Source organism: Paramisgurnus dabryanus, chromosome 9, assembly GCF_030506205.2.
Source record: "Paramisgurnus dabryanus chromosome 9, PD_genome_1.1, whole genome shotgun sequence".
Taxonomy (NCBI): Eukaryota; Metazoa; Chordata; class Actinopteri; order Cypriniformes; family Cobitidae; genus Paramisgurnus; species Paramisgurnus dabryanus.
In genome coordinates this window covers 28925663-28941870 of record NC_133345.1, presented here as the reverse complement: position 1 = coordinate 28941870, position 16208 = coordinate 28925663, and the positions used below count along the sequence as shown (strand labels likewise).

Here is a 16208-nt window from a genome sequence, read left to right as displayed (position 1 = left end):
TTCACACCCGTGAGGGCTGAAGGTCTTACCTTCGTATACAGGGGCCATCGGTGCAAGGATTTCTGTTATTCATGGCAAAAAATGAAGCGACAGCACTGTTCACAACTCAATAAAAATCTGCCATCTTGTGCCGCGGACAGAATCGCTGCTGTCTCCTGCATTACTTAACCAGTTCATCGGGAGAGAAAAGGATGAAATAAACAATCGCATCCAGGTTTTCAGTTTGATGGTCGGTCCGGGGGAGGGGGGGTGATGAAAAGATGTCTGCAACTTAACTCCACGGGTCCGGATGGGTTTTTGGCTCCCAGAAAGAGCCAAATTGCAGGTCTCGGCTTCAGCTGGTGGCGATCATGTCTGTGGAGTGAGTGCCTGCAAAAGTTGCAATGGGGAGAAGCGAGCGAGAGAGCGGAGCGACTTCACGATATAATCGAGCGACGAGATTATCGATCGCGCTGAAACGGACATGCAATCAAACGACGAGCTAATCGATTGAGTTGAAAATAATCTCAACAACCCTCGTAAAAACGACATGTATACCAAAATATTGTACTGTCCCTTCTAAAAAAAAAAATGCACTAGAAAGCATACCAGACCGTCCAATAGATTTAATGTTTATAATGGGAATTGTGCTGGTTTTATTGGAAACTACAATGGTTATGTCGGTCTGGTAATGTGTTTGGTATTACTGGTGAGATGTTATCTTTCGAATGGGGACCATAGAACATAAAATCAAAGAACCAGTAAATGGCTAATTTTATTACGTCTGTGCCCTTTTGTGCTCTTTTCTATAAACAACTTAATTACATCTAAACTAATTGGATTAGATTATTTATATTATCAATTTTAATAACATCTTGTATTTTGTAGATGTATAATGTAAATTGTAAATTTGTAATATGTAAATTCACTATCAATTCCTGAGCACCCATTACATGATTCTACTGTACAATAAAGGAAATTGTATGATTTTCCCATAATGTGAGCCGTTCATTTGACTATTGCATTCTGGAACTGGTCCCAGTCACGTCAGTGCAAGATTGTTTAGTGACGTCATTGTAATTTGTACAGAATGAAGCCCATTAGAATTGGATTACAGATATTTATACAGATTTGAATAATCTGTAATTTACGAAACTAAATTAACAATGCTGGGGTCATGGAGATTTTTCTCTCAAAACAATGTTTTTAAAATGCAGGGCAAAAATGTGGCCACACATCTATGGCATACTGCAAAAGTGAAAGGGCAGAACATTATTGATCCCTGTTAAATTAATAACACATTAATGTTATACGTTTATTATTAAAATTTAACAAATATGTAATAGTTGACTATACATATACTTATGTGCTTATGTTTCTATTTCTCCCTTCTTTTATGTATTGCATAGCTTATTATTACTTTATTATTATTTATGATCATATAATAATATATAAATATTCATAATGTATCATATGGCATTGCCAATGCAATACAGCAAACTACAAGTACCACAGTCATCTGCGTGATATATTGTAGTTCTATCAGCAGCATAGAAACTACATTTCCCAGCAACATCCCAGCGACTCGTCGCAAGAAGTGCTATTTGCGAACAAGGGGTAAGCGCACTGTTTATATTGTTTAACATCGTCATCAACTAATAATGTTTACGGTTCATTATCTCGTATTTACTTAAACAAACGAAAGCATTGTAACCCGAGTACATTATCACTGCTCAGTTATCTCTTTACGCAAAATAGGCTATAAAAACAATAGAGGAAAGATACACAACTGACTGACTGACTGACTGACTGACTATCAGCAGCAACCTGTTTTATTTATGTACATGATGTGACTGGAACTAACATCAAAGTATCGCGTCTTTTTAACGTATGACTTAATTACTTCCATGTGTTATCTTGGAAATGTCATTTTAATATAAACGTAGTTATATATTTCTTTAAAACCAGGTTAAAGTCTCAATCTGTGAGATAACGATTAACGTTTGATTTAAATCTCTGCTTTACTCAGTTAATAATAAATATATCAAGGTTATATTTAACAGAATGTTCTTTACATTAAGTAGGATGATTTTATGTAGAAAACAGTACCTCACAGATACAAATGAGCAGACAGGGTCGCATAAATATTCTGTCTGTTCATTTCTGTTTATTTATTAAATAAACATGTGATAATTGTCCAAACATATTTGCTGTATGCGTAACATTAGTGTAGGCATAGGCAATACCTGTTAAAAGTTTATCTTGTATTATTGCAACACAACAAGTTAAAATGCAACATGACCCTGTGTGCTCCTATATGTGTGCAAAGTCTGATGCTGTATATAAGCTACAGATTAGCTCATGTATGTTCAAATGAGCAAAAAAACAACTTCTCAGACTGTTTGGAAATGGATATGATATCAGCCAAAGTCCACCAAGTAGGAGGTTTCTGGATCAACAATATTGTTGACATTCATTTTATTTCTATCAACCATTTCTAGATTTTAGGATTTGGTTTAGAGTCAATGTTATGGCATAGGTCTCGTGTATTGGTTTGTATATTCTTATTAATTAATTTATTTTTAATTTGAGAGGTACCATAAATTATGGTTAGAATATAAATAAGACCTTTGTCTTTGACAGAAATATCGCTCAAGGGCAAACTAAAATGTTGATCCAGGTACATAGCTTGCTTGGCAGATGCACAGTGACCGATGTCAGCAACACCTACAGACTATTGACATCATCACATAAAGCACTTGTATGGGATTGCTCGGGCGTAATGAGACACATCATATAGATTCTTTACCTTCAGCTGGTGAGCTCTGCAATGTAAACCTGGCTGAAATTGCTAAAAATTAAACAGGTGGTCATTAAAAAAGTGTAGATGAATTTGACTGTTTGATGGTAATGTGATTGTTATTACTAATCATTGTTTCTTCTGTAAAATAAAGATGACGTAAGTTGATACTCAAAGCTGTGTGAACTTAACAAAGGTGTGAATGTGCCTTCCCCCACATTACAAGATAATTATGACTTCTTTCATATGCAGTCTTGGTGGTTTTTGCCCATGTGAACTGTCATGTACTGTAGAAGCAGCATTTTTTATTGTCATGCATTAGCAGCTGTGTTTACCTTGCTAAAACCACATCCTTTTGAAAATAAGGTTTAGCTGAGTGTGCTTGATTTTAATTATGCATGTTTTAGTGAGTATGCATAATCTCATGTACACTAAATATTTTGGATGTATGGTTCTTATACAAATATAATGAGAAAATACATCAGAAAGCGTGCATGTGCACATCTGAAACAACAAAAGTAATTGGGCTCAGGTGCAGAGCATGAAAACATTTCATCAGAAAAAAGAAACTGAATCTTGCACACTGAAAAAATGAAAGAGTTTAGCTTTATTTCAGTTCACATTCGTTTGGATTCGGTCTCTTTTTCATATACAAACATTCCTCTTATGTGTATGATTATGTGTTGGTGTTGTTTGCCTTTGCAGTTTCTGTTCCTCCACATGTAAAAAACAGGGAAGTTTTAATAGCCAGTCCATTTGATACATTTCTTTGGAAGAGAACTGTTCTGGTTACCCATTTTACCATAAAAAAGCCATGTGTTTAACCAGACTTCAATTTTTGTAAAGTTGATTTACATTATCTTGATACCTATGCAAAACTAATATCGGCACTGTAATGTTACTTTAAAGCAACACAAGCAACTTTTTTTGAAAATATGCTCATTTTCCAGCTCCCCTAGAGTTAAATATTTGATTCTTATCGTTTTGGAATCCATACAGCTGATCTCCTGGACCGGTCTGGCGCTACCACTTTTAGCATAGCTTAGCACAATCCATAGAATCTGATTAGTCCATTAGCATTGCGCCTAAAAAAAACCCCAAAGGGTTTTGATATTTTTCCTATTTAAAACTTAACTCTTCTGTAGTTACATCATGTACTAAGACTGACAAAAATTAAAAGTTGCGATTTCCAAGGCAGATATGGCTAAGAACTATACTCTCATTCTGGCGTAATAATCAGGGACTTTACTGCCGTAGCATGGCTGCAGGAGGCACAATGATATTGCATAGTGCCCGAAAATATTCCCCCGCTATTGAAAGATACTATGGGGACTATTTTTGGCTGCTGCGTAATATCATTGCAAAATTCATTTAATTAATAGCATTGCATCAAAATGGTAAGAGTGTTTAAGGTGTTGTGGGTGGTCTATAGAGTTGTTGTTGTTTTTGATTGTTTGCTTATTAGTCAAAAAGCCTAAAGTTTGAGCAAAGCAAAAAAAGAGTCCTACCCCAAGTTACTTACTTAGTCCCTACTACACATATCGCTATGCCCCTCCTTTAATGTTAAGGCTGGTAACTCTGCCCAAATAAATGCTATAATTTCAAAAATTGGGTAGTCACACACCAGCCTCAAAAGGGTTAACGCACTAATTCACCAAAACTCAACTGAATGAATCAGAATTTGGTATTTGTTAGTGCATTGTGTGCTAAACAAAACATTTGCCTAAACTTTTTTTATCACTTTTAAACAGACGTACAGATGAATAATAGTCAGGCTTAGAAATGTAATATCACATACAGTATCTTCCCAACCCACCACATAATTTAAATGGGACATAATGAAAATCTGACTTTTTTCATGTTTAAGTGCTATAATTTGGTCCCCATTGCTTCTATCAACCTTAAACATGTAAAAAAAAAAAGAACAACCCAGTAACTTAGTTTTGGTAAACCATTTTCTGCAAGCACGTGAAAAAATCATTGAAATTTGGCTCCCCTGATGATGTCAGAAGGGGATCTAAATATAATAATACCGCCCCTTAACCTGCACCATCCAACCACGGCACTGCCATTTAGTGCAGAAAGAGAGAGAGAAAATAATTGACAGCACAATTACGTTTCAATTTCAACAAACCACCATTATTGCGATCAGTGTCTGCACACCCAAAATGGCACATTTTTGCTCTCACCTCGCAATTTTAACATGCTATAATAAATGATTTATATGGTATTTTGAGCTAAAATTGTACATACGTACTCTGGGGAAACCAATTATCTTGTGAAATGTCTCCTTTAAAGTACTGTATCACAGTGGTTCTCAAACTGGGGTCCGGGGCCCCCAGGGGGGCCGCGATATGGTGCCAGGGGGGCCCCAGTTTTATGACCTTTTATAAAATACATTAATTTATCATATATACTGTGTAATTAAACCTAAAAAAAAATTAAGGCTAACCAACAGCACTACTTTGTATAACTTAATATGTTTTGTTTAATAAAAATTTTAGAACAGTTTTTTGTCATAAATTTTCTTTGGGGGGCCGTGAAGGAATGCACCGTACACAAGGGGGGCCGCATGCGGAAAAAGTTTAAGAACCACTGCTGTATCATATTTACATTTACGCATTTGTCAAACCCTTCTATTCAAAGCGACTTAAAGTGCATTACAAGCTATACATTTTATCAGTAGGTGTTTGCTCCCTGGGCTTCGAACCCATGAGCTTCACTCTAAAAAACAAACGGTGCTATATAGCACCAAAACAGTTGCTTTGGATCGTAACGATAGCAGAACCATTTTTAGTGCCATATAGCACCGGTGAAGAACCAGTGAAGCACCAGTGAAGCACCAGTGAAGCACCTGTGTAGAACCATATAGTGCTATGTAGAACCATATGTGGTGCTATATGGCCCCTATATGGTTCTACACTGGTGCTTCACTGGTGCTTCACTGGTGCTTCACTGGTGCTTCACTGGTTCTTCACCGGTGCTATATGGCACTAAAATGGTTCTTCTATCGTTACGATCCAAAGCAATTGTTTTGGTGCTATATAGCACCGTTTGTTTTTTTAGAGTGTTTGCTAGTTTAATTTTTGGGGTTTGAACACATTAACAGATATTGTGTGTAACACAGTAATACTGTTTACACAAATATGAAGAGATTTTATCTGATTTACTGCAACATTCGCTAATACAGTACTTGTAAAAATCTCTTGTGTACAGGAAGCCACTGGTTGAAAGTGACAGATCTCATTATGGAGCTGTTGGGGAACCTTCTAAAATGGTTTGGAGTCGAGACGAGTGGATTCTCTCTGACCGTGTGCCTGTTTCTGCTGTTTCTCAGTCTTCTTTACTGGTAAGCAAAAACATTAAACCACCTTGATGGTAAACTTTTCAATTGTGTCGCGATCACTTTGTTCTGCACTGGTAACGGTCAAAGATTTTCACATGTGATGGTCTCTTAACAGTGTGGTGGGACATTCGCAGTGAGACCCAAACAGCTCTTACTTGTTTTTCTCATCTGATTACATTCCAGTCACACATGCTTCTGTACTTATCTTTAGCTGTCATTCTGTTTGAATGCAGACAGTGTCCAGATTCAGGGTTTATTTTTTCATGCGAGTACATGGATGGAGGTTATAAAGAGTTTAGATGAAGGTTAGAGGTCTGTTGGTTTAGTCATTGCAGTGAATGTTGTTAAGGTTTATTTGGATTAGTGAATTGATCCTCAGTGCTTTGTATGGTTCTAGGTTCTGCAATGTCTAAAGATGAGTTATAAATGTTAAGCATTATACAGACAATCCCATAGCCATGGCATTTACTTTTTGATTTATCTTTTTGTAGTGAGCTTATGGCTGGTGTTTCAGTTTTAGACAGTACTCAATTTAACGTCTGAAATCCTTTGTTTATATAATCTGATGTTGTCAGTCAGGTTGATTGTCATATTAAGTAATACTTTGGACTTGAATAAAAGCACTTCATTTAGAAGCTTGTTTTTCCTCTCAGAACTTTACAGCAGTTCAATATCTATAAATGTAATTACAGCCACATCTTTACAGGCTCATTTATTTAGTAACTTCCTGAACATTTATATCGTCACCTTTAACAAAGTAAAAATACATTAAAAGGTCTTTTGTGTGTTGTCCATAGCAACAAGAACCCTCTAAATAAAAGAGCTCACTGTGTAATTAAAGTATATGAACTTATCTTTTTTAGAACTTATCTTTTATTTCATTTTTTTCCAATTAAATGCAAAAGCGCTATGTGTTATTTGTGACCCAGTCTTTAAAAACTCAGCTAAAGTCATGTTTAATTTCTACATAAACTCGTCCTACATAATGTAAAGAACATTCTGTGAAAATATAACCTTGATATATTTAATACTGACTAAGGTAGTGTAATTAAAGTGACGTCAATGACAGAAAGAAATTTTTTATGCTCTAATAGCCTGGATTTCATAGACAGGGTCACATTTCTTTCATATGCATTGTTTTGCTTTGCTAATGTTGGTCATATCATCTGTGTTTTGTTTAGCGGTGCCTGTGTAGCGGTGCCAGGGCCTGAAGTTAACTTTTTTGACCACCAGCCACTGTGGCAGGTGGATTTAGAAATCCACCTGCCACAGTGACTTTTTACCAGCCAGTTTTTTTTTTGCCTGAATAGTGAATGATAACACTGTTTTTCATTTATGAATTAAATATAATAATTTTTAGAGCTATAAAAGTGAATTTCTCTTTGTCTTAGGTTGTTTGATTAACATTAATGACACAGACTTAAGTATGTTAATTGAGGTTACTGTCTCTTTAAGACCATCACAGACACAGTTTTTGACTCTCTAGTCTCTATACATACACTTAAGTTAAGACATAACGAAATGTTTTATTAGAATAAGAATACTGTTGAGATTATTTTGTTTATTATATGTGCCCTGTCAAGAGCAGAAAGACTTTATGTACGCTTGCTTTGAGGAAGGCGTCTCTCCGATGTTCCCTATTGAGTGCCCTTAAACCCGCGCGCGCACACATATACGGAGGGGGAACAAACTGCGCACATAAACGCCCCACATACGTTTGTTTTTCATTACTCTATTCGCAAAATGTATGTTAATATACTACAGTATAAGACACAGTAGCGCAATTCTCTTTAAAGTTTACACATCCAAGAGTTCTGATCCGTCACAGCAGAACTACACATCTGTGCAACTGTGATTATACTGTAGTCTATGTCACCATTGCATTCTCATCCCATCTCATCAACAGTTTAATACTTACTCGCACATCCAAACATAGTCAGAGAAGTGCCTCATCTTCTTTCCAATCGCATGAACGTTGCGAAACAGCAGTCGCATCCTCTCAATGAATCACTCAATTTGCATCAGTGATATGCACAGGTTGATAAGAAATGAGCGGTTGCCGGTTACCCAGACAAATATTTTAATGATATTCGGGCCGCGGTCAGTCGGTCGGGTTTAAAAACTATTTTGAACAATTCCAGGCGGGTTAGTTGAAAATGTCGGTCGGGAGTGGGTTGTTTATACATTGACCCGCGCATCACTGATTCGCATTGGCTACCCGCCAATGTGGCTGGTAGATTGACAGTGTTACCCGCCAATTGCAAAATCCACCCGCATTTGGCGCGTGGTCGGGTGTTAATTTCAGGCCCTGAGCGGTGCCATAACCTGTGGGTCCATGCATAACGTCAGCACGGGAACAAATGTTCAACCAATGCACGTTATTAAAGGGACACTCCACTTTTTTTTAAATAAGCTCATTTTCCAGCTCCCCTAGAGTTAAACATTTGATTTTAACGTTTTGGAATCCAATAAGCCGATCTCTGGGTCTGGCGGTACCACTTTTAGCATAGCTTAGCATAATCCATTGAATCTGATTAGACCATTAGCATCGCGCTAAAAAATAACCAAGGAGTTTCGATATTTTTCCTATTTAAAACTTGACTCTTCTCTAGTTACAACATGTACTAAGATTGATGGAAAATGTAAAGTTCAGATTTTCTAGGCCGATATGGCTAGGAACTATACTCTCATTCCGGCGTAATAAGCATGCAAATAATTTTGACATGTACAGTTTAATATTACACAAAAATTATATGTAAATATCTCTTTTAATAACATATATATATGACATTATATTTACAAATGATTAAACTAAATAGTGTGTTTGTGACATTTGAACGTCTTGTCTTATCTGAAAACAGAAAGTAAATGGATTTGGATTCATGTTATAAAGTAAATAGCTGTTTATTAAGCGAGATAATGTACATTTGCTTCATGTCGTGTCCTGATCCCTGTCGGGGGGTTATTTCTGCGATAACAAATGGCTGACTAAACATTATCCCTTACTTATATATTAAAGAGAATTTAATCTTATTAATCAATAATATAGATTTGATTGCGACCATCCGCCATGGGTTATAATTCATGTCCCTGTTACTTAACTTTTAGCAGTCACACACTTTGTTTTTCAGAACAAGTAAATTCCTGTCTGTTGGCAAAGGCAGAACTGTCATTCACTGTGGACTTAAAGGGGTTAGTTACGTAAGGGCTTTCTCATTTTGTCATAGCGCAAATGGAGATTTATATCAGGGGATGAAACATATCTGCACAAGGGTAACTATGACAAAGAGGTTAGAAAAATCTATCTTTTTTAGAGATTTGAAGAGGCTGTGTCAATAAGAGTTTTTGGTCAGGTCCCAAAGCAGAAATAAGCCATATTAGCGGATTAGTCCCCTGATTTGAAACTTCACTGTACCGTAAAATATAAGCTGTGTCCTTGAGAAACTTCTTGTCAAACACATACTTCATAAACCATTAAAACAGAAAAGACAACGTTGTGGAACAAAAAGCCAAATCTTTCCTCTGAGATCATCTGTGTGTAAAAAGCTATTTATTTGCATAACTTGAAATTAAATTAGTGCATTTGCAGCGGTGCAGCAAAACGTTTGCCAAAAAAGCTTGCCATAATGTTACATCTTGCAAAGATATCTGAACAAAAACTCAATTTTTCTTGGACCAAGAGATCAATAATTTGAAGAATTCATCTTCGGTGCAAAAGGTTATATCTTACATAAGCATCTGGCTTGGACCAAATTCTAGGGTTTTATAAGAAGAAGGGTATGCTGACACAAAGATGTGAGCGAAGCATGATTAGCAATGATCTGAACTTCTTCTGAACTACGTCCCCTTCTGCTCCATTACACATAAACACATAATGAGAGAGGACGTAAGACAGACGCGTCGTCACCCGCTGGCAACTAAAATCGCTCGGTTTAGCCCACAAAGATTCAAAGTTACTTTCAGTACACATCAACTTGATTTGGCCGTAAGCTTGGAATAATGACATGATCAACTGTACATTTCAGTTATCCTGTAAATCTTGAGTTTGGCCAGAAACATACTTCAAAGTAAATGTTTTGTCAGTGCATGCCAAATGTGCTTGTATCACAATGTACTGCAATTTGTAAAATTATGCTTGTGTGCATTACGTTAACATTTTATGCATTTGACGGATGCTTTTATCCTAAGTGACTTATGCTGTTCCCTGGGGTTCGAACCCATGGGCCTCATTTATAAAAGCGTGCGTACGCACAGATTTGATCGTAAAGTATGCGTACGCAAAAATCCACGGCAAAGTCCATATTTATAAAAACTGTCTTTGATGTGGAAAAGTGCGTAGCGAAACGTCAGGGACTGAGCAGATGTCTGCACTTTTGCTTGTCCGATTGCTGCTGGGTTTTGGAAGTATAAGCCATTATTGCTGATCGAAATTGGGTTTAATCATTGACAAGCGCTCTTTTATATGTCTATGACATTACTTAGGCATTGTTTAAAGACTGATATCTGAAACTGCTCAGCTGCGCACAAGTTCAAGATAATTTGCGATTTATAAATTTCACATCTGAAAGAAAGTGGTACTTGCGTTTTCTGCGCGCACGTTCGGCTTATGAATCACACATACGCATTTTTGAAAAATGATCATAAGATCAAATGTGGGATGGTTTCTACGAAGCATTTTATAAATGAGGCCCCATAACCTTTGCACTGCTAGAGCAATGCTCAGCTAGAAGCAACAGTAGCGCTACACTTGTGTAGCTAAAAGCGTTCGAGTTTATGTACTTAATTCAGGCTTTAAAGGGACACTCCACTTTTTTTGAAAATATACTCATTTTCCAGCTCTTCTAGAGTTAAACATTTGGGGCCCTATCTTGCACCCAGCGCAATTGACTTTGTCAGTGACGCATGTATAATTCGTATTTTCCACCGGCGCACAGCGGGTTTTTCCCTCCACAGACGCACGTCGGCAAACTAGGGAATGAACTTGCGCTCCCTGGGCGGTTCAGCGCAAAAAAGGTGGCGTGTTCCGGCGCAAACCATCCCTGATGCTATTTTGCAGTTTCAAAAACAGTTTGCGCCACTGACAAAAACGCGCGTTGCGTGTGGTTCATTATGCTATTTTAAGGGCGCATGCTTGACCATAATGCATAGCGTGCACAACGCTCACACACTTTGCTTATCTAATCTACACAGATGCAACAGTTATTTTTGCAAATCATAAATTGTTACAATAAAAAAAAAATATATATTTTTTTTTTGAATAGGGACAGATACAAAAAACATAGATTATTACATCAAGAACAATCCGATGCCTGTATCACAGTGTTTATAGCCATGGCTAATTCGCAACACCTGTCCCTAGAAGGGCTTTTTTAACAGTTAAAATAATATGAGAATAAAACATAAGAATAAAAAGCAGCAAATATAATTGAATATCCAAAAACCAGTTAAAACCAGTCAAAATAAATTTAGTAATTTAACACATTCACTCTAACTCACACAGATGCACACCTCATACACAGCTATACATCTCATAAGACATGATCACACTGCTGCTGCTGTATGAGCCAGGCTTTTGTTAATTTTTTAAAGGTGGACAGTTTAGTTAGAGTCTTTATATTTGTAGGAAGCCAGTTCCACAGACTGGCTCCTTTCACAGAAAAAACATTTTGAGCAAAAGATGTTTTAAAGAATGGAACTTTACAGTTTCCACATGTAACTGCTCTTGTTAATCTGGATGGTTCCAGCCTGTTAACAAATTTACGAAGTGGCTCCGGTGCAAGTCCAATCAAACATTTAAAAAACAACATTATATATCTGAGATTAACAAAATTAGCAAAGTTTAAAATTTTATATTCATTTAAAATATAACAATGATGAAATCTTTACTACTAATATTAACACATGAGATAAGGGGAATCATAGTGGTGAGCATTGTGGTGATAGTTTTTATTAATTGTGTGGCTGCGTTAAAAAAATTATCATGCAAATAACGATTAAAATATTTTCATGAGTTTGTTGTGTGGCTGTATTACGTTTATTTTATGTAAATAATAATTAAAATGTTTTCATAAGAAACCTTAATGTATATGAACTTGATTTGTAAGTGTACTTTGGGGTTGGACCTAGCTTGCATTTCTTGGGTCCGATTTCAAAGCCCCCAAACCCTTTCAGCGGTGAAGGTGGACGCAGCGATGTCCTCTGCTGGCGTCAGGTCCTGTGTAGAGGCAGATCCACCTCCCGTTACACGGCGTGCCCGATTTATGCTGACAAGCTTGGGATTCCCCCGTCTCCTGACATCATTTTAGCGCTTGCGGCGCAACGATGGGGATGCCAGCTGCTGAGACAATTGTGGCTATTTCCTCTCACGCCTGTTTAACCTAAGCTGATTTGGGCTGGTTTCTCCTATCCCCATACAAAATAACTTCTCTGTCTTTGACTGCTCTTACAAGAACGTCGGTTTCCTCGGCTGTGAACCGCTCCTGGCGTGTGCCTGGTAAATCCGTCATAATAATAGCAACCCGCCATGGAACTTGCGCCCTTGCGTTTAAAGGGAATGTTGGATGACGTTCTGATTGGTTTATTTGACGTTACGCCCAAACCACACCTATGAATAATGAACCTACTCCAGAACAACCCTTTATTGATTTGCGCCTGGCGCAAGAGTTATTTCTCCCGCCCGGAAAATAGCAACAGCGCCCAAGATCCGCCCACAAACTCACTTGCGCTTTGCGCTTCGCACTTGCGTTTCAGATCGTTAAAATAGGGCCCTTGATTTTTAACGTTTTGGAATGCATTCAGCCAATCTCCGGGTTTGGCACTACCATAGCTTTTAAAGCAACACTAAAGAGTTTTTGGTCTTTGCTCCCCCTACAGGTTGGAAGTGGAATTGTCCATTACCACTGTCGTGAATAATTTAGCCTACTGCAGCAAAGCTGGCTCTGATTAGATTGTAGGTCTGCTGTAAAGTAGGGATGCTCCGATCGATCGGCCGCCGATCGGTATCGGCCGATAATGGCATTAAATGACTCGATCGGTGCTCGCTAAATCTGCCGATCTCATAAACCGATCTTTCTGTTTACTTTTGTCATCAAAAGGATCCTGAATGCGGCTGCAATTAAAGACATTTTTTACGTAGCGAGAGCATTTTTACAACCCGTTGCTCATGTGCAGTGTGCAGATTTGTATGTCTCTCTTTGCCTTTACAGAGATATGCGTATTTTCTATGCGGACGCGCTCCGGTCAACAGCGCGAGGCGTCTTCACATCCCCATCAAACAGCGTATACAACACATATCTATCACAGACAATTGCATCCTCTCGCCAAAAGTTTATTATTTGCATGCGTTTTAAAGTTTTGAGCGTTTAAACTTTTATTTTCCTCACAGCTGCTTGTCTGCGTTCAGCCGCCGCCCACACACAGCAGCCTGTCATCAGTGCACGTGAACAGAGCGATCTCTCTCTCTCATGTCTTAAAGCTGCAGTAACCTAATTCATCTCTCAAAAAAATCACTCTCTGCTCTTGACTAAAGAACTTTTATACTTCATACGAATGCGTGTATATTTAATTAATACAGTAAAGTCTGTGAAGTGTTTTATTTTCAGTACTTTTAGGAGACATAAGCCTTTTTAAAGCCATATTAAATTTCTCTTTGCAGAATAAATATTTGTTGTGCTTATTTATTTGAGTCTCTATTACTGCAAGTAATATAACAAAGGCAACATCCGTGGTATTATTTTATCTATAAAAATGTAACAGTTACAGTCATCAAAGAGCTTGCATATCAGCTTTTAAAAAATCGGTATCGAAATCGGTATCGGCCGATCACGAAGATTACAAATCGGTGATCGGTATCGGCTGCAAAAATCTTCATCGGAGCATCCCTACTGTAAAGCAAGTTTTTGTAGTTTTAATCCATTTAAAACTACAAAACTACAGGAGCGCGACTCGACGGTTGGAAACTTCTTTAGTGCGGTTTTGGCCGATAGAGGGCTTCAAAGCGAATGTGAAAGTGCCGTTCACCCTGTTTCAAAGTGGATGAACGACTGAAACATTTTTTTGGAAATGTTATTTTAAGGTAAAAAACTCTTTGGTTTTGCTTTAACATAGCTTAGTATAATCCATTGAATCTGATTAGACCATTAAGCATTGCGCTCCAAAATAACCAAAGAGTTTTTATATTTTTCCTCTTTAAAACTTGACTCTTCTGTAGTTACATCGTGTATAAGACCGAAGGAAAATTAAATGACATTAAATAGGAATAGGATATGAAATTAAATAGGAAAAAAAATAAAACTCTTTGGTTATTTTTTAGCGCAATGCTAAATGGTCTAATCAGATTCAATGGATTATGCTAAGCTATGCGAAAAGTGGTACAGCCAGGCCCAGACATTGGCTGAATGGATTTTATTTAACTCTAGGGGAGCTGGAAAATGAAAATATTTTCAAAAAAGTAGAGTGTCCATTTAAATGGTATGTGATTGTATTTGGCTCAAAAAATTTTAAATGCTCTTACATGCAGGTTGATATAAACCACATGAAAAGAAGCCTTTACTGCAACGCAGGCGAATGAAAGTAATAGTGCATTATCATATTGATTGTTCTGTCCTCATTACATTTCAAAATGTGTCTCATTCCTCATAAAGACTCTGAATTCCCCCTTCTGTGAAACCTGAGAGGTTTGTTTTTGTCTCTCATTGAAAACTTGGTAATCCCTCTAACTAAACACGCTGTGGATAGGGACTTTGTGACCATGACCGAATCTCTCCACTGGCAAGGCTGACTGGAGATGATGACACATTCTAATAGATCTTCTCATAAAATTTAAGAGAGCGTTTCGAGCACGAACCCATCTGTCACCCTATGGACTGACCGTATAAACAGCGGGCACCACTTTGCAAAGGTCACGCACTTAGATACACGACATCTGCTGACATCACATGGATTCTTTCTCTCTCTTTCTCACTGACTTTCCATAAAGTAGACTTTTTGGATCCATTGCAGGAGACTTTTAAACATCTTAATGCATGAATGCATGACGTTATTAAACTTCTTTCAACACATGCAGTCCGCCAAAGATGTTCCTGCAGAATTAAAATCACCCCATCCCAAGCGTCATATTGAGTTTACATTTTCATCAGTATGTGTGTTCCTTGGGTCCGAACCCATGACCATTTGCACTGCACATACAATGCTCTACCACTGACCGACACATGAGCACACGTTATACAATTTAAAGTTCACTGTAATATTGATATATTTAAATGTTTGATTCCTGGAGCAAGACTTGTTGAGAACCACTGGTGTAGCTTTTAAAGACTGTGAAATGTACTGGTTACTGTGAAATTGCTGATTCAATCCCCAAAAGAGAAAAGCCATGAGCCATCAACCATTGTGCCCTTGAGCAAGGCACTTAACCCTGGGTTGCTCTGGGGGGATTTGTCCCTGTAATAATGGCATTTCAATGGTGACATTGTGTGAAAGTCACAGGAACAAATTTCATGAGCTGGTGTGACAATAAATAAAGATTATATTTTACAAAACACATTAAATGTCACCCTGTGGTGAAAATCAAATTTTTAATGTTGTTTATATGTCTGTGTAGTTTTTAAAACAAACCATGTTCATCATGTCAACACCATTGGTGGATATTTTCTCTCTAAAACTGCAGTTGTGTCAAAATGTGGGTTGAGATCCCCCGTTTTAAACATCACAAGCATGTTTTAACCAATCGTGTCAATGTGGTGACAGAGTGGATCAGGAGTGAAGGCAGGGTCTAATTTGCATAGTCCATGTATGCTATATGAAGAAAGGCTATAGATTTTATGATCAAAGATGAGACGGATTTTAATTAAATGATCAACTACATGAGAACTTTTAAAAACACCCCAAAAATGTTGTTCTAAACTATGGGTCTTCAACAGGGGGTCCAGAGCCCCTTGGGGGTCCATGGTGGTATTACAGGGGTCCTTCAAATATTATTTAAAGCAGGTTTTCCCAAATCTTACCCTGGAGAGCCAGGGCACTACGGGGTTTAGGTCCAACCCTAATCAAACTTACCCACCTGTGATTTTCTAGTGTTCATGA

At 37.6% G+C, this 16208-nt stretch overlaps 2 protein-coding genes across 3 annotated transcripts in view; one reads left to right on the top strand and one right to left on the bottom strand.

The window, feature by feature from the left end:
- hipk2 (homeodomain interacting protein kinase 2) overlaps positions 1 to 450 on the bottom strand; it is a 120069-nt gene extending 119619 nt beyond the window's left edge. Inside the window, exon 1 of one of the 2 annotated variants that reach the window (XM_065283494.2) lies at positions 30 to 450. In XM_065283494.2, the coding sequence (XP_065139566.1) occupies positions 30 to 48 (19 nt within the window). In that variant the 5' untranslated portion in view covers positions 49 to 450. The remainder of the gene's footprint in view (positions 1 to 29) is intronic. The other variant, XM_065283493.2, reaches the window with a different exon arrangement.
- Positions 451 to 1555: 1105 nt separating this feature from the next.
- The window catches only part of tbxas1 (thromboxane A synthase 1 (platelet)), a 104919-nt gene continuing 90266 nt past the window's right edge, over positions 1556 to 16208 (top strand). The window contains exons 1-2 of the mRNA XM_065283492.1: positions 1556 to 1596; positions 5996 to 6128. Coding sequence (XP_065139564.1) covers positions 6028 to 6128 — 101 coding nt within the window. The 5' untranslated portion in view covers positions 1556 to 1596; positions 5996 to 6027. The remainder of the gene's footprint in view (positions 1597 to 5995; positions 6129 to 16208) is intronic.